The sequence below is a fragment of the Gracilinanus agilis genome, chromosome 1 (genome assembly GCF_016433145.1).
Source record: "Gracilinanus agilis isolate LMUSP501 chromosome 1, AgileGrace, whole genome shotgun sequence".
In the NCBI taxonomy this organism is placed as follows: domain Eukaryota; kingdom Metazoa; phylum Chordata; class Mammalia; order Didelphimorphia; family Didelphidae; genus Gracilinanus; species Gracilinanus agilis.
The window spans coordinates 215,659,827-215,682,699 of NC_058130.1; the positions used below are offsets into that span (position 1 = coordinate 215,659,827).

Below are 22,873 nucleotides of genomic sequence, written 5' to 3' on the forward strand. Positions count from 1 at the left end.
AGAGTAGCGGAAGAGGGGAGGGGAGGGGAGGGGAGGGGAGGAGAGGAGAGGAGAGGAGAGAACAGTGGGGGAAATGAGAGTGGGGGAGGGGAAGAGAGGAGGATAGGGAAGAAGGGGAGGAGACGGGAGGGGAAGGGAGAAGAGAAGTTCTTTGTAGTAGGTTGTGAGCTTTTCATAATCTTCCAGGAGTCGAGTTTTTAGCCTCCGGTGCCCCCCTGCCTGAGACGAGAGCAGTTTTCTGCTTGCTGTCTCCCACCAGCTGGCAGAAGGGAGTGACTCACTCTGCTTTTTTGCGTTTGTGGTATGAGCGTCTCCATGGATTTCGCCAAGTTTTCCTCTTTGCCAGGGACAGGTCGGGCAGGAAGGCTGCTAGAGACCCTTCTATTTGATCGGGCTTCCCACACAGAGCATGTTCCGTGGAGCAGTAATATGAACACTCCCCGTAGAAACAGATGTTGTTGGCTGATGGAAAAGAGACAACCCGCTAATTTAAAAAGAATCCACAAAAATAAACACACAGAAAAAAACAAACAAGAAAACCATTCAATAACTTTCTATTGAGAAGCAGCAGCAGGGTGTAGTGGGGAAGAGTGCTGGACTTCGGGTTTGGAGAGCTCTGGGTTTAAATTCTGCCGTGACTTATTAGCTGTGTGACCACGGATGAATTGCTTAATGTCCTCAACCTTCAGTTCTTTGTAAAATGGGGATACTAATATCTGTAGTATCTACCCCATGTGATTGTTGTGGGGAATCAGATGAACAAGTCTTTAAACACTACAATAATTGTCCCTAAAGTCACTTTGCGATTTGAAACTAATAGAACTTCGAATTGCACCATGACTTTTGGGACACCCTGTATGAATACCAGTTTTTATTGTGATTCAGGCAATTGAATTAAACTGATGCCAACTCCCCCCCACACACAAACACACACATTTAAAAAAAATTTTTTTTTTTAAACCCTTGTACTTTGGTGTATTGTCTCCTAGGTGGAAGATTGGTAAGGGTGGGCAAGTGACTTGCCCAGGGTCACACAGCTGGGAAGTGGCTGAGGCCGGGTTTGAACCTAGGACCTCCTGCCTCTAGACCTGACTCTCACTCCACTGAGCTACCCAGCTGCCCCCTACACACACACTTTTTTATTGAAGCTTTCATCAAATCTGAGCAATGACCAGATATTACATATTCCTCTGATCCTTTCTTAGAACCTCCGGCCTTCCTAGTATTGAGCTCCAAGAATACAACATACGAATTCTACAGAAAGCTTGGTTCCACATAAATCCAATTCTCTGAGAATCAGAGAAAGTTCCAGAGTTAAAGAGCACCTTAGAGATCATTTTGGCAGCCAGATGCCACAGTGGATAGAGTTTCTAGCCTACAGTCAGGAAGATTCTTTTGAGTTCAAATCTGGCCTCAAATACTAGCTGTGTGTCCCTGGGCAAATCACTTAACCCTGTTTGCCTCAGTTTCATCATCTGTCAAATGAGCTGGAGAAAGAAATAGCAAACCACTCGAGTGTCTCTGCCAAGAAAACCCCAAATGGGGTCACAAAGAATTGGACAGGACTTCAACAACCAAACAACAACTGAAGCCCAGAGAGGTAAGATCTCTTGTCCAAGTCATACAACCAGTTAATGGCAGATCTGGGACTAGAACCCAGATCTTCACAATTCTTATGACTGTATCATACCATTTTATGAAACAATTCATGTCTATCAATATAAGCAAATTCTTCTCAGGACAAGTTCATACACATCAACCATACTGGTTACTCAGATCAAAACCTTGAGCATTGATTACCTAGATAAAAAAGCAAAGTATATACCATGGCTTCATTGATCTGGATAATTCCAATGTGTCCACTGAACTCTTGGGTATAAGCTCTTTTCAGAGCTATTCTGGCTCCTAGTTAATCAAGAACTTTTAGGTCGATGATTTCTCTGGACTGGGAAAGTCTCTTACTGGCAGGGACGAGCTCAGACTTGATTCAGTTTTGTGTGTCCCTATCAAAAAAGCAGACTCACGGAGTCTCCATTCTTACTTCATTTCTTTCCATGTCAGTAAGACTAGCAAAAAAAGAGCTCACCAAAGCAGTCTACCTTTCCAACCACATTTCAACAACTGAGCTCTAAGTTGTGGCCAAATTGGATAATGAGCTATTCCCCAAACTAGATAATCTATCTTCTGCCTCTTTGCCTATGGTTGGTATGGTTCAACCTCATCTCTGCTTCTCAGAAAATGCATTTTCCAGGGGCAGCTGGGTAGCACAGTAGATTGAGAGCCAGGCCTAGAGATGGGAGGTTCTAGGTTAAAATCTGGTCTCAGACACTTCCCAGCTGTGTGACCCTGGGCAAGTCACTTGACCCCCATTGCCCACCCTTACCACTCTTCTGCCTTGGAACCAATACACAGTATTGACTCAAAGACCGAAGGTAAGGGTTTAGGAAAAAAAACAACAACAAATAAGGAAATAAAGAAAAAGAATGCATCTTCCTTCAAGGCTCAGGTTAAAAGGCCACTTTCTCTATGAAGCTATCTCTAGTCCTCCCAGTTGTTAGAACTTCCTTCTCCTCAATTCTTTTTGAAATATAATTTGGGGGATAGCTATGTGGCTCAGTAGGATTGAAATCCAGGCCTAAAGATGGGAGGTTCTGGTGCCTCAGACACTTCCTAGCCTGGGCAAGTCATTTAATTCCAATTGCCTAGCTCTTACTACTCTTCTGCCTTAAAACAGTATTGATTCTAAGAAGGAAGGTAAGGTTTTAAAAAAAGAAACATACTTGTATACTTTTGTACTCCTCATCCTGTAGAGTATAAACTCCTGGAAGATCTGATTTGTCTCATTTTAATTCTTGTATTGCTAGTACCTCACGCAATGTCTTGTACATAATAAATATCAAATATTATAATATTTCATGTGATGGTATTGTTAATATCAAATGAATAAATAGCTAATTGAATATTAAAATGCAAAATTGTTGATGCTGTTATTAATAACATTATTAGATACTGATATTAAAATTTTAAATCTACTAAATATTTCCTGAGTTGCTGAAAGTATAGAATGCATCTCTAGGATGAAATGCAAACTTCTGTTTTGTCTCTAAATCTCCTCCCAGTTGAGTTCCAAACCTGTCTTTCAAGGATGATTTCATATTAATGCCCTCCTTCCTTCCCCATGTATTCTACACTCTATTTAAATCGGCTTGTCTGATGGTCCTTGTAGACATTGACATTCCATCTCTTGGCCTCCATAGCTAGAATCTTCTCATTCCTTAGGCTCTGTCCTTTTCAATTTCAAACTTCCTTCAGGTGTCACCCCCTTAGAAGTCTTTCCCAGGAGGTTCTAGGTTCAAATCTGATCCCAGACACTTCCTGGCTGTGTGACCCTGGGCAAATCATTTAATAACCCTTACTACACTTCTGCCTTGGAGTCAATGCACATTATTGATTCTAAGATAGAAGTTAAGGGCTTAAAAAAAAAGCCTTTGCTCATTTTCTCCAAGTTCCTTTGTATTTATTTAGCATTAAATTTTATTATATGTAATATAATAAAAATTAACATTTAATATTAAAGAGGCCGGACTAGATGGTTTCTAGGTTCCTTTTCAATTTCAGATTCATGATATATAATCTGAAGAGTTTGGACTTAGATAAGTTCTGAGTTCCCTTCCAGTTCTAAGATTTCAGCACCCTGTTCAGGAAACTCTAGGTATAAGATGATTCAATCAGGGAGTGGATTCCTTTAGCTGAAAATCAGACAGTGGCACTCCCAGAAAAAATATCTTAAGATGAAAAGATTTAGAGCTGAAAGGTATGGTAAGAGATTTTCTAGAGAAAGTTTCTCACTTTACAGATAAGAAAAATGAGTTTAAAGAGAGGCAGACCTGAATCTAGGCTTTTGGGTTTCTAATCAACTGTTCTTATGCTGCATTATACCATTAAAAAAAATAGGTCATAGCCAATCAATGACTGATTATTCTCAAGGTAAGTCTCTACCCAAACACTATCCTGATAATTCAAGTCAAAACCTTATATGAGGGGGCAGCTGGGTAGCTCAGTGGAGTGAGAGTCAGGTCTAGAGACAGGAGGTCCTAGGTTCAAACCCAGCCTCAGCCACTTCCCAGCTGTGTGACCCTGGGCAAGTCACTTGACCCCCATTGCCCACCCTTACCACTCTTCCACCTATGAGACAATACACCGAAGTACAAGGGTTTAAAAAAAAAAAAAAAAAAAAAAACCTTATATGACATGGGATACTAGGTAGTTCAATGTATAGAGAGTTAGGCCTAGAGTCAAGAGGATCTGGGTTCAAATTTGAACTCAAGGTCTGTGTGACCTTGGTCAAGTAACCCACAATTGCTCAGACCTTGTTGCTCTTCTGTCTTAGAACTGATATTTAAAACAGAAGTTAAGGAGTTAAAAAAAAAAAAAAACAATCTTAAGAGACCTTGAGCTCTAGGTACACAGATATTACAAGCAGTATTCTTTATTGTGGCTTCATTTCTTTTGCATTGGCCCTTTCTGGGAGTTACACTTAAAGGACTCCTGGGTAGATGAGCTGAGATTTAAGTCTGGTTCATAATCCAATTAGTCAATAAATAGTTATTAAGAGCTTGTTATGTGCCGGGCTCTGAGGAAAAATAGTCCCTGCTCTCAAGAAGCTCCCAATCTAATAGGGAAAAAGCTAATATACAAACAACTCTGTAAAACAAGATATATACTTGATAAATTGGAGATAATCAGCCGAGGGAAAGCAATAGTATTAAAGGAGATTGGAAAAGGCTTCTTGCAGAAAGTAAAATTTTAGCTAGAACTTAAAGGAAGCCATTGAAGGAGGCCAGGAAACCATAAGAGAATTCCTGGGATGGGGAAGAGCCAGTGAAAATTCATGGAGTCTAGGATGCCCCCTAAGTAAAGTTTAACTTTGCAACTGTCTGTGGCAGACAAAACTCTTTTATTGGATCCAATAAGCAAAGAAACAGTCCTAAGGACATATCTTGCACTGCAAGAAAACAAATAGCTGATGTCTGATTTTTACTAATGGAATGATCAAAGATCACTCAGTAGTTGGGCATCTGTTGATACAGTTTAATTTGTAGCCTTCCATGTTGAGACAATGTGCCTTTAACAGAATCACAGAATCTATTTACACAGGAAAGCTATTATCTGATCTTCCATTATCTCGGACCAGGAAATTTGTCTATTACATACAATACTCTCTTGTGAGTCAATTTTTAGAGGCATAATTTTAAAGGGGGAAGGAGGTGGAACACAATAATGACCTCAAAGCTGTTCTCCCAGAGGATTCCAAAATTCAATGCAGAAATGAATTTCATTTGCATTTACATATGAATGCAACTTCTGTTGGAATAGAAGTCTATGTTCCCTTTGCATTTTATTAAAGAAAACACCTGGGATTAATGACTGGGGGGGAAAGGGGGAGTGATGATAATGACTGGAATAATATTCAAACCTAGAAGAAAATGTTGGTTCTTTCCATATTTCACATCAGCTTTTATATTATGGAAAGTCCCCTTGCTTCTTGGAAGGATGGCTCATGGTCCACTGTCCAATCTAGCATTTGTTCAAAATATACATTCATTCATTCACTCACTCAATAAGCACTTATACTAAGCACTGTAGATACCAAATAAAAAATTAAATAGTCTATACTTTCTAGAAGTTTATATTCTCCTGGGAAGGAGAGGCCACTAGAGGTGGTAGGGCAGGGGGTGGGGAAAAGGATTTCCCACAGGGAAGATTTGGAGGAAAAAAATAATAGCTTACACTTAAAAAAAAAAATCAAAATGAGAAAAGCTATCGTATGAGGAATCCAGGTCTTCTGGCTCCAAAGTCAGAATTCTTTCTACAGCCCCATAGCACTAGAGGAGTATTAAGTCAAAATCTATTCTGTGCAATCTACTTTGATAGGTCCTGGGAGGGATATAAAATTAAAGAAGACATACCATCTCCCAAGGGGCTGGCTATCTCCTAGGGTTTCTAATATGCCTACATAAATCTATAGTATAGACAGCAATATGATGAATATATAACGAGATTCAAAAGGCCTAAAATTTGATAAATGTGGTTCATTTACCCTAAAAAAACCTGAAATGCCTTCAAAGGCTTTCCTGTTGCCTTTCATAGCTGAGATTCAGGAATTCTCTGAATTCCTCCTGGTGACATCTCTGTTGCTAGACTGATAGACCATTATCACGCCCCACTTGACTGCCAAACGAGATGCAATTTTATTGTGCCTTTACATCCATCAACCTTAAGTATGGAGTAGGATTGACTTTTAAACTCACTTAGAAAACTTGGAATCCAAATTCTTAATAATAAGATCCTAGGATTAAGTGACAGAAGGGATCTTGGAATTTCTCTAATCTACCTCTTTTATTTTATTGATGAGGAAACTGAGACTCAAGGAGGCAACTGTGAAGCACAAGGTTCTAGAAGCAGTGAGAGATTTGTTATCCTTCAGTCATTTTTCTGTTGTGTCTGACTCTTTGTGACTTATTTTGGGGTTTTCATGGCAAAAGAACTGAAGTGGTTTGCCATTCCTTTCTCTAGCTCGTATTATAGATGAGGCAAAGAGGGGTAAGTGACTTGCCCAGGGTCACGCAGCTAGTATGTGTCTGAGGTTGGCTTTGAACCCTCTAGGCTTGGTATGCTGACTACTATAACCATCTAGATTCAAACTCAAATCTTCTGACAACAAATAGAGTGCTCTTCCAATCCAATATGAAAGGAAGGTTGGGGTAATCTATCTGGCCAATCAAGACATTTTCTAAAGTAAATTTCCTAAACCTGGCATTCAGCAGCTCTTATCTTGATAGATTTGCATCATGGGCTTTTTTTTTTCTTTCTTTTTTTAAACCTTTTCTTTTCATCTTAGAATTAATACCGTCTATTTGTTCCAAGGCAGAACAACAGTAAGGGCTAAGCAATGGAGATTAAGTGATTTGCCCAGGGACACACTACTAGAAAGTGTCTGGGGCCAGATTTGAACTCATGACTTCCTGTCTCCAGGCCTCTCTATCTGCTGAGTCACCTAGCCGCCTCCTCAACTTGCTCTTGATCAAGCAGAGCTAATGTTCCCACGGTCATAATTTAATTTAGCCTCCATCCGCCCTCCAACCCAAATCCATACAAAACCGGACTTCGATGAATCTCCTGAGAACCATGTGTCAAAATCATGCAAGACCCAGCTACAGAACTGGCAAGTTATCATTGAATGTTTCCACCTAAATTTCTTTCCTCTGGTTCAAAGATGGCCTTTCAAGCAATTCTCATTAGTTTTTGTGTTTCAGTCTTCCTTTGATCTGAATTTTATCGTATGAGAGTTCCGCTTGCCCCCCGTTGGTGGAACTGGAACACGTAGGCATCTCTCACCTGTGCACATTGTTAAACCTTCTTTCAATTTTGCATAGAAGGGAAAATGTTGTCAATCATCTGCTTAGTCTCTATAAAGTCCAGTTCTGTGGAATGGATGGCATGACCCAAAACATAGGCTTTAATACTTGAGATGGTGAAAGTTGAAACATGCCTTTAAGATTCAGAAAGCCCTTTCCAAACATTTTGTTTGATCTGTACCAACTTGGGGAAGAAAATGCTTTGGATATTAATCATCCCCATTTTATGGATGAGGAAACCAAAAGTTGAAGACACAAAACGAATTGCCCATGGTCTCATGGCTTGTGTAAGTGTTAAGAGATGAATTATCATTGGGTCTTTTTTTTAACCTCCAAGTCCAGCATTCTTTCCACAATTCCACATTGGCTTTTCTCTTTTAAAAAATACAAAAATTAGCCATAGGGGGCAGATAGGAGGCATTATTGGGGGAGCACTAGGCCTAGAGTCAGGAGGACCTGGATTCAAATCTGGCCTCAGATACCTCCTAGTTAAGTCATTTAATCCTATTTGCCTAGCCCTTACCCTTCTTTTTTAAGAGTGTTACTAAGATAAGAAAGTAAGAGTTTCTTTTTTTTTTTTTAATGGATTCATATTTAAAAAAAAAAATAGAAATCAGTCATAGTGGGCAGGTAGGGGGCTCAGTGGATAGAAAGTCAGGCCTGGAGGCGGGAAGTCCTGGGTTCAAATCTAGCCTCAGACACTTCCTAGCTGTGTGACCTTGGGCAAGTCACTTAACCCCAATTGTCAAGTTCTTACTTCTCTTCTTGGAACCAATATATAGTATTCTAAGCAGAAGATAAGTTGGTTTTTGTTTGTTTGTTTGTTTTTTTGTTTGTTTTTAAGAATCTACTGAGAGTGGTGGGCACTCTCAGATCATCTAGTCTAATCTATACCTGGAGAAGAATCCTCGAAACATTCCTGACAAGTGGCCATTTTGCCTACGTTGAATGACCTTTACTGCTGAGAATCACGCTGTCTCCCTCCACAGCCTCATTCCATTTTTAGAAAAGCTTCATTTCTGTTTGCAGTTTTTGTTGCTGAAATCTCCCCTCTGATAAAATCTGTCTTTAATGAGGACCTGAGAACAATGGGGCAACCATTAAAAAAGTTCAAGTAAAGATAATTAATACATTCCTTTTTCCTGGTTTAGCACAGGTAGAATCTCTTAGGAGTTTAACTGTTGTACTAGTTTATTTCTTTTTTTCTTTAGCTCATTTGTGGTTATATCAGGTTATATCAGGGCAAGGGATGGTAGGGAGGCTAAGGAGAACCTTTTCTTTTTTCTTTTTTTTTAAACCCTTACTTTCCATCTTGGAGTCAATACTATGTATTAGCTCCAAGACAGAAGAGTGGTAAGGGTGGGCAATGGAGGTCAAGTGACTTGCCCAGGGTCACACAGCTGGGAAGTGTCTGAGGCCAGATTTGAACCTAGGACTTCCCGTCTCTAGCCCTGGCTCTCAATCCACTGAGCTACCCAGCTGCCCCCTATAGAAAACCTTTTCTGTTACCAGAAAGGTATGTAAAGGATGGATGATTACCTATGGCTCCCTGGTCACGGTCAAGGGTGGGCATCAGATGAACAATTTTTATCTCTGACATTTTTCTGCTAGTAGAAGCAGCTAAATATGAATGGCCATGGGCTGGAATTCTTCGAGTCCCAGAGAACAAAGAAAGAAGTGGCTGCAATTGTAGCCAATGAAACTTACGCAAAACCATCTCCCAACTCTCAGAGTTAGAGGATGCTGAAATGTGTTAGGTAGGAAAGAATGAGGGATCTGAGAATCAGAAGAGGAATAATTGCTGTCTCTAAGACTTAACACAAGTTGTGAGTGGCTGGGCAAGTAATTTTGTGTCATTGATCTTCGGTTTCCCCACCCTTGAAAAAAGGGATGATAAAATACCTGTCATACCTCCCCTGAAAAAAAAAAATTAATCCTTACTTTGTCTTAGAATCAATATTGTATATTGTTTCCAAGGCAGAAGAGTGGTAAGCCATATCTGACTCTTTAAGACTCCATTTGGGATTTTCTTGGCAAAGATACTGGAGTGATTTTCCATTTGCCATCTCCAGCTCATTTTAAAGATGAGGAACTAAGGTAAACAGGGTAAAATGACTTGTCCAGGGTCATACAGCCTAGGAAGTATCTGAGGCCAAATTTGAACTCAGGTCTTCCTGATTCTAGGCTTGGTGCTCTGACTATTATACCAATTAGCTGCCCAGTGACAGAATTGAGATTCAACTCATATCTTCTGATATCAAATTTAGTGCTCTTCGAAATCAATATGAAAGGAGGGTTGGGGCAACCCACATGGCCGACCAAGACATTTTCCAAAGTAAGTTTCTTAAATGCTGATATTCAGCAGTTCTAATCTTGGTAGATCTGCTTTGTTGGCTTTTTTTTTTTTTTAAGCCTTACCTTCCATCTTAAAATCACTATTAATTATCATTCCAAAGTAGAGGAGCAACAAGGGCTAGGCACTGGGGGTTAAGTGATTTGCTAAGGGTCACACAGCTATGAAGTGTCTGGGGCCAGATTGGAACCCAGAACTTCATGTCTCTAGGCCTGGCCCTCAATCCACTGAGCCACCTAGCTGCTGCCTAAAGTGAAATGTTTGGATTTTATTGTTTTTGTTCAGTTATGTTTGACTCTTCCTGTTTTTTTTTTTGTTTGTTTGTTTGTCTGTTTGTTTTTTGGCAAAGATACTGGTGTCATTTGTTATTTCTTTCTCCAGCTCATCTTCCAGATGAGGAAACTGAGGCAAACAGTGTTAAGTGACTTGCTCAGGGTCCCACAGATAGTAAGTACCTGATACCAGATTAGAACTCACAAAGATGAATCTTTCTGATTTCAAGCCTGGTGCCCTATCCACTTCACCACCTAGCTGTCCCCCTTCCCTTGAAAATGTATGAAATTTCACTGGGCATTCACTGTATTGAGTTCAATCAATTCCAACTCCTCTAAATTTTAGTGGGATGACCTAGATGAGCTACAGTGGCCAACCAGCTGATAAAGCATTCGGAACCTAACTGGACCTCTTCCCACGTGGATACCTGAAACATTTCCAACTTAACAGGATCTGCCAAAACTTGTGCTCTGCTGGCACTGCATTCAAGAACCAAAGTTACCTCCATGCTCCAAATGAGACCCTGGCCCTAGTGGAAGAAATTTTAAACAATAGCCAACCTCCTCCTAAAACGAACTAAGTAGTCCTAGCAACAATGTACAGGGGCAGCGTGACATGGTAAATAGGGCATCGAGCTTTTGTCAAGGAGCTCAAGTCTTCTACCCTGAAACATTCTGGTGTGGTGATCCAGGCCACATCACTTGACCTCCCAGTGACCTACAGGCAGTGTACAGAGTGGACAAAGTGCAGAACTTGAAGTCTAGAAGACCTGAGTTCAGATCCTTAGATCCTTATTTAATATGGTGGCCAAAAAGCTTTAGTTTCCATATCTGTAAAACAGGGATGATAATACCATTCACCCTTCCAGGGTTATTTCGAGACTCATAAAGAGACTCATATAGACTCATATATATAAATACACCTTGGGAACCTTAAAATGTCCAGTCCTTATTAAGCTGAGGAGCAGCTGGCAATCCACACGAGTAGTAGGTGGCATTTCTTTACTGAGAGATGTCCCTAACCAGTGAAATCAAGGCACTGGACAAAAAGAAAAAGAGCAATCGCAAGGAATTGTTACTATAATAATGACTCACATTCACATAGAGCTTTAAGATTGAGTGATAGGAGGGTCCCATAACAATGTAGATTCCATGTCAAGACTAGAACCCAGGCGTTCCATCTCCTAATCTAGTAGTCTTTTTCTTTTCTTTCTTTTTAAAAAAAATTATTTAATTACTTATTTTAGAATATTTTTCCATGGTTACATGATTCATGTTCTATTCCTCCCCTCTTCATCCCCTTCCCCTGTAGCTGACACACAATTCCACTGGGTTTTACATGTGTCATTGATCGAGACCTATTTCCATATTATTAATATTTGCATTAGGGTGATCGTTTGGAGTCTCTAGTAGTCTTTTTCAATATGTGGTGTATAGCGCTTCCTTCCTATAGATTTAGCTTTTTATAGATTTATGCTGAGACTGTAAGCTTTCTGAAGGTAGTTAGTTACTATAACTTAGGTGTCTTTTGTAGTCCCTCTGTTAGAGCGCCAAACCTTGTTACCTTCAGACCATAGTTGTTTGATTTAAAAAAAAAATTCTATCAAGACTCTGAAAGGTTCCTCTTTCCAAAGCTTCAACCATGCAGAGTTGACAAAACTAAGCAATCCTCACCTTGAGAGAAACATGAAGATGTGCCCTGGATCCTTTAGAAAAGCACCAACCTTACCCAGAACAGACCAAGTCCCAGCTGAGCCCCAGCTTTCTAGCAATTATCCCCAGCTTTGCTATCCATCTTCCTTAGTCTGGCAGGGATGCAACATCATGGCACAACGATGCCAAATAATTCTCCCCGATTGCATTTTATTACATTCCTATGTTGCTTCTGGAATCCATTGCTTTAACTGGCTTAGCCAAAGGATATTCTCCACATTTCTTACGGGTAGATGTGTTTCTCTGACCATAAGGCCTGGGTAGGGGCTACAATGGTTTGGGAGTAGTATATGAAAACAGTGGACATTGGGGGCAGCTGGGTAGTTCAGTGGATTAAGAGCCAGGCCTAGAGACAGGAGGTCCTAGGTTCAAATCTGACCTCCGATACTTCCTAGCTGTGTGACTCTGGGCAAGTCACTTGACCCCCATTGTCTACCCTTACCACTCTTCTGCCTTGGAGCCAATATACAATATTGATTCTAAGACAGAAGGTAAGGGTTAAAAAAAAAAAGAAAAGAAAACAGTGCACATTGTCTCTTGGGTTATAACAGGCAGAAGAAGGAATTGATTTTAGCAGGAAGCCAGTAAACCCTATAATTTTAGGTGTTAGAGCCAGAAGACAATTCAGAAATCTGAGGTTACCGTCTTCCATTTTATAGGTGTCAGTGCGAGACAGAAAATGACTTGTCCACAGGTACTAGAAAACCAAATATGAGTCTTGAAGCTGACACAAAATAAAATCAGTGCCTTTTGTGAACACCCTTCTGCCTCTCAATTGAACAAGGCAATTTATAGATTGCCCATCTTGTTGCACTATATAAATGCAAGCCATTTTTGGTATTATTAACAATAATTACTAATGACATTAGTAGCTATTATCATTTCCAGATTTCTGCAAATTTAATGAAAAAAAGATGAAGTCTAGACTAAAATTGTGTGACTATATGCACACAGAGGAAAACTTCATAAATTTCTTTCCCCTCAAAGGGCACTCATGGAATAATTAGTAGCAAGACTATTTTTGCAAGGAAAATAACTTTCAAAATCTGTCCTATTCAAATAGCCCAAGAATTCTTGCATGTAATAGGTGCTTAATAAATGCTTGCCAGTTGATTGATATGTACGCCATGTAGCAAATTGATTTTGGAAGCAAGATGTGGAAATATTAGCAAACCAGTACTGTCATTCTCGGTCCATCTAAATTCATTAATGGCTTCAGTTCCCACTCTTGTTACATGTTCTTTGATCTGGAAAGATTTACTCAAGGAACTGATTTTTTCAATGGAATGAAATGCTTGGATAGTCAAGATGCCCTCAGATAAAATGTTCGCCCTGACAAATATATTTACATGTCAGCTGCTGGCAGACATATGACCCAGACATTTGGCATATTGGCAGCTTATTGTACTTTAAAACTTTAGTTGATCCATGACTTTTGCCTCTTTCTCATTTCATTTCTTCATTTCCTACTTTCCCTTCCTTTCTGATCATCCATGAAGGAGAGTCATCCAGGCAAATAAAACTCAGTATTCTGAAGAACAAGGCATACATTTAAGTGTTTTCCATCCCTGCAGGAATTAACATTCATAGGATCACACTTGTAGAGCTGGAGGAAGCATTTGAGGAAACTGAGACTTAAAGATGTTAATTGACTTGCCCAAGACCATATAGAGCTAGTATTTGAATTGAGTTTTTTTTTTTTTACCTCAAATCCAATGTCCTTTCCACTGTCTCTTTTTAATTTTGAACAGATTTAAAAGGACAAGTAAAATAAAAATTACCCAAATGAATTGTATTAGGTTTAAAAAAATAAGATTCGATCAGTTGGAGAGTGGCTTATATCATTCCACTGCATGAGTAAAAATTAAACATTTCTAATGGTTTTCTACCAGAAGAATGTTTTCAAATCTGGCTGACTGCTGCATTTTGGACAAAGTTGGAACAGAGATAATTTGGATTGGTCAAAGCTATATTGTACTTCAAAAAATTATTTTCGTGGTGATGTCTAGCTCTCTGATTTCATCTACACAGGAAAGTCCTAGTGTAAGCAGCTCCCTCTGCGGAAGATAATCAAATTCAGTTCACCTAGAACTTATCATCTTTAGAACAAGTGTTCTTAATCTGGATCCATGGACCCCCACATGGTCAGTCTATGGATATATTTCAGGGGATCCATGAGATCTGATGGTTAAAAAAAAATCTGAATAGATCACAACAATAATGTATATGTGTGTATTTCATAGGACCATAGGTTTAGAGGTAGGAGAGGCCTCAGAGGCCAGTGAGTCCAACCCATCATTTTTAAAGATGAGGAAACTGAAGTGCAGAGAAGTAAAATGGCTTGTCCAAGGTCACACAATTAGCATACAGAAGAGGCAGGATTTGAATCCAGGTTTTTTTTACTTGAAAGCCAATGTCCCTTTTACTATGTCAACTTGCCATCTCCCCCAGAAGAATGTAAGCTAAAACGTGGTGGGAATATTTATTCTTTGTTTCTGTATCCTCAGAACCTAGCACCATGTTTGATAGATAGTAGTTAATAAATGGTTATTGATCGATAGGGTGACCGATGTGAAAGAAAAACTGTTGTCAATAACACTAACCAAATGATAATATTAGATATGGTTTCTCTGAGAAGAGAGGCATCCTCGGATAGTGGATAAAGAAATTGCTTTGAAGCCAGGAAAAACTGGATGTGAGTCCTTCCTCTCAAACATACGGTTTCCCTTTGGATAAGTCACTTAATTTCTTATTGTTTAGTCATTTCAGTCATATCAAGTCTGACTCTTGTAAATATATCTTCTCTCCAAATAAGGCCATTTTCTTTTGCTACATTATCTTTCATCTTCTTGATTATTATTCCATCTAGTCCCCTTTTAGATAAATAATCTACATTTAGATAAATGTAGGACCATTCTAGAAAGCAATTTGGTTCCATATTCAGAAAGTTAACAAAATGCATACCACTACTAGGCCTATTCAGTTATTTTTCAGTTGTGATCAACTCTTCATGACCCTATTTGGGTTTTTTTTTATCAATTAAATATTTTATTTTTTAGAAAAATTTCCCATGGTTACATGATTCATGTTTTTACTTTCCCCTTCACCCTCCCTTTGGGGTTTTCTTGACAAAGATAATGGACTGGTTTGCCATTTCCTTCTCCTGCTCATTTTATAGAAGAGGGGATTAAGGCAAATAGGGTTAAGTGACTTGCCTAGGGTCACATAGGTAGTAAGTGTCTGAGGGCAGATTTGAACTCAGGAAGAGGAGTTTTCCTGATCCCAAGTCCAGTATTCTATCCATGGTGCCACCTTGATGCCCCCACTTAACTTCTAGCCCTTAGAAACAATTTTAATGCATTACTTGCTGAGAAGGAGCTGCTCTGGATCGGGAGGATTGTTTCCTCATCTGTGAGTTCCCTATTTATTTTAACATGTCTCAGCCACTTCAAATTTAATGTTGAGGCCAGAGTGAAAATGCCAGGGCACTGTCCAAAATGGGAAGTGGAAACATTTTAATTCTATCTGTCCAGAATAATAACTGACTCAGATGGTCTTTTGTTGGTAGAGGGGGAAAATCCATAGCCCTTGGAGACTGCAAAAAATGTGAATAAAAGAACTAACTATAGCGTGGGTTCCTTAAATGGCTCCCTCAATTATTTTAAAGACCTTGGCTGACATCTTTAATGTTATTCCCTTTTTTCCTGGTAAATTACTATTCATTAGTAGTCATGCTAGTGTGAGTCCACTCTGTGACAAAGGATGTGAAATTAAGTTAAATAATTATTGACTTACTTTTACTCCCCAGCATTTCATTTAGAAATCCTCTTAGAAGCCTCAACCTTATCTGAGATGCCTCAGGCCTACAGGATGCTTTGCCCAATACCACTAGTAATTCTGTTGCTAATCATAATAATGTTGTTGTTAGTTGTGTCTGATTTTCTGACCCCTTTTTGGGGTTTTCTTGGCACAGATACTAGAGTTGTTTGTCATTTCCTTCTCCAGCTCGTTTTACAGATGAGGAACCTGAAGCAAGCAAGGTTCAGTGACTTGCCTAGGGTCCCAAAGTTAGGGAGGGTCTGAGGCCATATTTGAACTCAGGATAAGGAATCTTCCTGACTCGAGTCCTGGTACTCTACCCACTGAGCCACTTAGGTGCCCTAATCATAATAATAAATAGCATTTACATAGCACTTTAAAATTTGCTAAGTGCTTTATAATATTATCGCATTTGAACTTCATCATAACCTTGGGAAATAAGGTGCTATTATCATCCTCATTTTGCAGATGAAGAAATTGAAGCAACTAGAAGTTCAGTGACCTGCCCAGAGCTAGTACTTGTCTAAAGCTAGATTTGAACTCAGGTCTTCCTGATACCAGGTCCTGTGCTGTAGTCCCTGAGCCATCTAGCTGTCTCTAGCTATTGTTTTCTTCCTCCTACATCCATATTAAACTGAATTGCCTCTCTAAATGTTGTGTCTTCTAAATGATAACTCTAGTCCAACTATCAATAATATGGAATTAGGTCTTGATCAATGATACATGTAAAACCCAGTGGAACTGTGCGTTGGCTAAGGGAGTTTGGGGGAAAGGGAAAGAACATGAAATATGTAACTAGAGGAAAATATTAAAAAATAAAAATAAAAAGATCTTCCTGACATGAGAAAAAAAAATAAATGTTGTGTCTTCTAATAGGACGTAAACTTCCGGAGGGGAGAGATTGTTTTTCATTTTGTCTTTATATCTAGCTCTAGCTCTTAAAAGGTGCTTATTAAATTACTCTGTGCTGAATTATATTCAATTGAATTGAAATAGAAAACATCCAGTGGTTGTTAATGCAGAAGATTGTGCTACTTTTCTCTTCAATCAAGATCCACACTTCTGGAAGGAACCATTCCTAGGTAGACATTTTCCAGGTTCTCAACTGGGTGTTTACATTGGCTTGAACAGAACTAGATCCGATTGTCTTTCTCAAACAGTTTTTGGTTACATTAACGAAAGTACCGGGTCCAGCTGCAGAGAAGTATTATTTTTGCGATGCTCTATGTAGCTCAGACCACACTGGAAGCACAGTGTTTAGGCCTGGTCCTCCTATTTTAAGAAGAAGCAACGTCAAGCCTAGACTGATCAGCCATCCTGTTAGCCTTGGATTCCTCACCAGAGGTGAATCCAAGAAGGGGGTGGAGGAGGGCTTTGAATTGATGGAATCAGGTAAGTTTTTATTAAGGGCTTGATGTACTAGATCCTGTGCCATGGACTGAAGGATCCAAGGAGCTTTATTTTGGAGAAGAGATGATTTGGGGGAAATATGGCAGCTTCCATTAATTATCTCTAGGTGAGAGAAAAAAGTTTTGGGATTGGGCTTTGTTGGGGGGAGGAAGGATTCCCAAAAGATGGCACTGTGATCCATGGGTTGGACGCTAGAAAAGGCCAATTTTGGCACAGCATGAGAACTAAACAAGCTTTGGTGTCCGAAATGGCTTCATGAGGGAATGAGTCTCTTGACACTGGAAATGTTTGAGCAAAGGATAGCTTTCCATATGTCTTTATACCTTAGAAAGGATTTCTACATTGGGTGGCATGTTCAATAACTTCCAAGGTCTACTCTGATCCTTTCTTTTTAAAACTCTTACCTTGGAATCAATATTTTGTACTGGTTGGAAGGCAGAAGAGCAGTAAAGGCTAGGCAATGGGGGTTACGTGATTTGCTTAGGGTCACCCAGCTAGGAAGTATCTGAGGTCAGATTTGAACCCAGGACCTTATATCTTTGGGCCTGGCTTTCAATCCACTGAACCATGTAGGTGGCCCTACTCTTCTGATTCTAATAATGTCAAATTAAGTATCACTGACTTGGTCAATAATTTTAAGCTCATATGAGGCTGCCTCATTTTTATGTGAGATGGTGCATAGGAATGTATCCTTCAGTGGATACTTTTGGGTCTTTCATATATGATTTTGTCCTTCGTTAAGTGTGCTCTGGGATGAATAAAGTATACGAGGGACTCGCTGCACTTTTGGTGATGAGAATAGAGTTAATTAAATTATAGATTTATGGAGATTGATTTTGACAAACTTATGAGCACAATTAAGGAAAAGAGTAGAGCATATTGATCTGGAAAATCTATAGAAAAAAAGGCTGTTAGTTTGGGCTTTTATGTTCGAGCAAAGCTTGAGGCACAGATAATCAAATATCTTAATTGGTTTTTATCTGGATGAATTAGAGGGAGCTGGGAAAAAAAATCCTTTGGCCATGGCATCTTTGTAATGTCTAAAACTGTGAGACAAGATGAATATCTTTCATGCTAACCAGCAGCTTTCATTGTTGATTTCCCTGTTTGGGGGGCAGTTTCAGTTACCTATCGTTAAATCATTCCACTATCCTAATCTCTGGAATAACTCCACCATTTCCAAAAGCAGGACAAGGCATGGAACAATCCCTTAATGATGAGGTCCAGGGATAGAGAAGAGGAATCAGATTAACTAGATTTGGAGTCCAGAGGTCATTGTTTTTCAGTCATTTTATCAGGTGCATCTGATTTGTTGGGGCTCTATTTGGGGTTTTCTTGGCAAAGATACTGGAGTGATTTGCCATTTCCTTCTCCAATTCATCCATCTTTCAGATGAGGAAACTGAGGCAAACAAGGTGAAGTGACTTGCCCAGGGTCACATTATAGTAAGGGTCTGAGGCTGGATTTGAACTGATATCTTCCTGACTCTAGGGGTGGCACGCTCTTTTGTGTCCCCTAGCTGCCCCTGGAGTCAGAGAACATGGATTAGAATATTAGGCTGGCTAAGTAACTTAGACTCTCCTCTTCTGTAAAATGAGGGGGTTTGAGCCAGATGACCTTAAAGTTCATTCTAGTTCTGTGATCTCATGTAAAATACGATACCCAGATCAGGCCAAATTGAGTTAAGAAAAATGAGGTAGCAAGGATAGCTAGGCCAGAGAGTCTTTTTATTGGTTGCGTGATGAATGCCTCAGCTGAGGCTGAACATCTCGAGGAGTTTTGTGAAATGACTACATTTCAGTCAACCAACAAATATTTACTGAGTTCCTAGTATATTCGGGGCACTGTTGGAGGACATTAGAGCCAGGATAACTTTAAAGGAACAATAAGAGCTATCATTTGGCTGGCATCTGCTGGGCATCTAGGTGGCACAGTAGATAGAGTGCCAGACCTGGAGTTAGGAAGACTCATCTTCCCAAGTTCAAATTTAACCTCTGATACTTTCTCACTAGGTAATCCTGAGCAGGTCACTTAACCCTATTTGTCCCAGCCTCCTTATCTGCAAAAGGACCTGAAGAAGAAAATAGCAAACTATTCTAATATTTTTAGGGGACACTGTAGATAGTTGAGAAGACTCCTCTTCCTGGGTTCAAATCCAGCCATAGACATTTATTAGCCATGTGATCCTGGGCAAAACACCCAATCCTATTTGTGCCTCGATTTCCTCATCTGTGAAATGAACTGGGGAAGGAAATATCAGACAGACAGCTCCAGTATTTTTGCCAAGAAAACCCCAAAAGAGGTCACAGAAAGCTGGACGCAACTGAAAAACCACATATGATGTGCCAGGCACCGTGCTAAGTACTTTACAGTTATCTTATTTGATCCTCAAAACAACTCTAGGAGATATGTGCTGTTATTATCCTCATTTTATGGTGAGAAAACTGAGGCAGACAGAGGTTAAGTGACTTGCCTAGGGTCACATTGCTAATTGAATGTCTCAGGCTGGTTTTCAACTTAGGGCTTCGCAAATGCAAAAAGAAAGGTCTTCTGCTTTCAAGGCCCTGGCAATCTAATTGAGAAAACAAGACATATGTAGAAATAACCTACGCCACCTGATACTGTTAAGAAGCAATGAATGGAACAGTATTACTGGAAAAGAATTACAAATATTACCCTAGAGAGTCTGGGAATCAGGAGATCTGGGTTTGAGTTGTAGCTTTACCACTAGCTGACTGTTTGACCTTAGGGAAGTTGCTTCCTTCTGGTTATCAGTTCCTTTACTCATAAAATGAGGAAAAAGATCACTTCCATCTGGGGTAATCAGGGAAATCTTCAGGTACAGAGTGGAATTCTCAAAAACTAAATGAATTAATTTTAATGGACTACAATATTGTGTTACTTATTGGTTTCATGATGATATTTTTGTAATTGTTGTCTAAAACCCTTACCTTCCATCTCAGAATCAATCCTGGGTATTGGTCCCAAGGCAGAAGAGCAGCAAGGGCTAGGTAATGGGGGTTAAGTGACTTACCCAGGGTCACACAGCTAGGAAGAATTAATATTGATTCTAAAATGGAAGGTAAGGGTTAAAAGCAAAGCAAAGCAAAGCAAAACAAAAAACATAGTAGGTGCTTTAAAAATGTGCATCCATTCATTCAAAGTGTCACAACTCCAAGCATAGAGGGAATAATCATAGGGCTTGATAAGCTAAAACACCCCAGGTTAGAATTCTAACAACACTGACAGCTTTTCATCTTCCAGGTTTTCCAGTGGCTAGTAAGTGATGCATCTGTCTATGAGCAGAGCATAACCAAATTGTGAAGAATTGCTGTCTTACTTTACAATGGATGGGCAGGGGCCCAGAGGGGCAGGTCAGGAGCATATAAAGGGAAATGAAGCAATTATTTGGATAATTGACATTTTTTTAAAAAATCACTTTCATCTGAACAATCCAGGTAGCTGAGAAAAATCCAAAAATAATGATAGAGACAATTCTCAACTCTGCTCCAATTTGGGTGTTTAGACACGTCTTAGCAGCAGGGGTGAAATTATGTTGCTAGGTCTCATTGTACAGTTTTCTTACATGACATTTTGTAACTCCACAGAGATTTTTTCTCCTTAGGACACTGTAAGTTCTTGGAGAAAAAAGGATTTTTTCATTCTTCGTACATACTTATATCCCCAGCAGCCTAACAAACGACCTGGCACATAGCTGGTATGTAACAAATGCTCATTGATTGATGTCTTTAATACAATTAACATGTAACATAGGATCAATGAATATGAGGCCTTAGAAGTCTTCTGGAGCAATCACACTGCACAGATGAGGAAACTGAGTTCTAGAGAAGTTGTAACTTACCAAGGGGCAACATAGATAGGAAGAACCAAAATTCAAACCCAGGTCCTCTGGTACCAAAATCTGAACTCTTTCTGCATCACAATACTGTATTTCATAGTTATCTATATGCATATTTTATGCCCTTATTGAACTATGAACTACCAGAGGAAGGGATTATCTTATCTAAATTTTATATGTCAAGCTCAGTCCTTTGCATATAAATAATTAAATGGATAGTCAATGCTCATGTTTGGTCTGTGCCAATGAAAAAAAAATTATAATACCGTCCAAATTACTTTATAGATTTAATGCTACACTAATCATATTACCAAGGGGATACTTTGTAGACCCAGACAATATAGTGCTCTGCATAAAGTGTACTTTGTATGTTTTTTTTTTTTGTTGTTGTTAAATGAATGAATGAGTCATGGTAAGTTATCTGGATGTAAATTCAATCTAATTCACCATGAAATCTTATCATCTCATTCCTGCTTTTAATAATTTTCTCTATATATTGCCCCAAAGTGACCCCTGGGGAGTTATTTCCTTCATTTAATGTGTCCTTATTTATCCAGCTTTATCTCTATGGCAGAAATTCTGAAACCATAGAATTTCATTGTTTTTAATTTATGAGGTTACCAGATTTACAAGAAAAACTCAGTGACTGCCCTTCTTTATAAAGAAAATGAAAACTGTCCTACATGGAGAGTTTCATAGCCCTCAGGGTAAGAACAGTCCAACAGATGGACTCTTTCCCCTTCCCATTTTTCCCTCCATAGCAGAAATGAGAATCGTTGTGGCAGTAGCTCTGAAGGTGTGCAGTAATACCTGGAGAGATGAAGAATGTTCTCCATAGTTTCTTGTCTCGTGTAACATCCCTTATCTCCTTGGTCATATTGACCATTCGGCCTGCGACTGGGGGGACACGACGGAAATCTAGGATTCTGGGAGGGAAAAAAAATAATAACAATAATTAAACACAAAGCATTGGGGGGCAGCTGGGTAGCTCAGTGGATTGAGAGCCAGGCCTAGAGATGGGAGGTCTTAGGTTCAAACCCGGCCTTAGACACTTCCCAGCTGTGTGACCCTGGGCAAGTCACTTGACCCCCATTGCCCACCCTTACCACTCTTCCACCTAGGAACCAATACACAGAAGTTAAGGGTTAAAAAAAAAAAAAACACAAAGCATTGAACTGAGACTCTTTTTACATGGTGCAAAATACCACAACTCAAATGAGTTATTTTTAACTGAACTGAATGACTTGAATGCTTGTCTTACTGTCTGAAATCAAGCCTTAGTTGGGGACTGCAAGGATTAAGAGCATCCAGTGGGTACATTCCTATATGCTGCCTTATGTCCTAGGAGATAAAGGACAAAAGAAACAGGAGACATGAATGCTGAATCATTCATTGTTATGGAAGGAAACATTCTTTTCCACATAAGTGAAGCTTCTCCTAACCCATACTTAAAATGCTATTAAGTTTTGTTTCTTTTTAAATTCTGAACTTAACCAACACTAAGTATAAGAAGCATTTCCATATGCAAAGTAGGACAGGAGGAAAAAAGGATTGTACAAGAAGCTGTGAGTCTCTATTATGGAGAGTTTGCTTTTTGTTTTAAATATATTACAAATTCAATATGCTATTTTCAAAGATGCCCTGTTTGTCTGTGTTTCCTACTGACCTTCACTCTGTTCTGTTCTATGCATTTTAAATGCTAGAAAAAACATCTCTTCTTACTTTTCTTTTCCTTTTTTCTCCCATCATATTAGTCACCTCTATCCCTAACTTCTCCATGCCTTCCAAATGAAAGAAAAATCTTTGTATCAGATTTGCATGCTCAAGCAAAACATTAATACTTTTTAATGGTTGTTGATATTGTCTTTATATATTGGAGTATATGTTCTACTCCCTCCCTTCCTCCCTTCTACTCTCCCTCCCTTCCTCCCTCCCTCCCTTACTTTCCTTCCTCCCTCCCTTCCTTCCCTTCCTTCATTCCCTCCTTCCCTCCTTCTCTCCTTCCTTCCTTCCTTCCTTCTCTCCTTTC

The 22,873-nt window shown here is 39.4% G+C and overlaps 1 protein-coding gene across 1 annotated transcript in view; it reads right to left on the minus strand.

Annotated features, from left to right (window-relative positions):
- The window catches only part of FAM20C (FAM20C golgi associated secretory pathway kinase), a 37,841-nt gene extending 16,023 nt beyond the window's left edge, over positions 1-21,818 (minus strand). Inside the window, exons 1-2 of the mRNA XM_044660143.1 lie at positions 21,655-21,818; positions 282-462 (exon numbers count right to left, since the gene is read on the minus strand). Coding sequence (XP_044516078.1) covers positions 282-462; positions 21,655-21,730 — 257 coding nt within the window. The 5' untranslated portion in view covers positions 21,731-21,818. The remainder of the gene's footprint in view (positions 1-281; positions 463-21,654) is intronic.
- Positions 21,819-22,873: the final 1,055 nt, after the last annotated feature.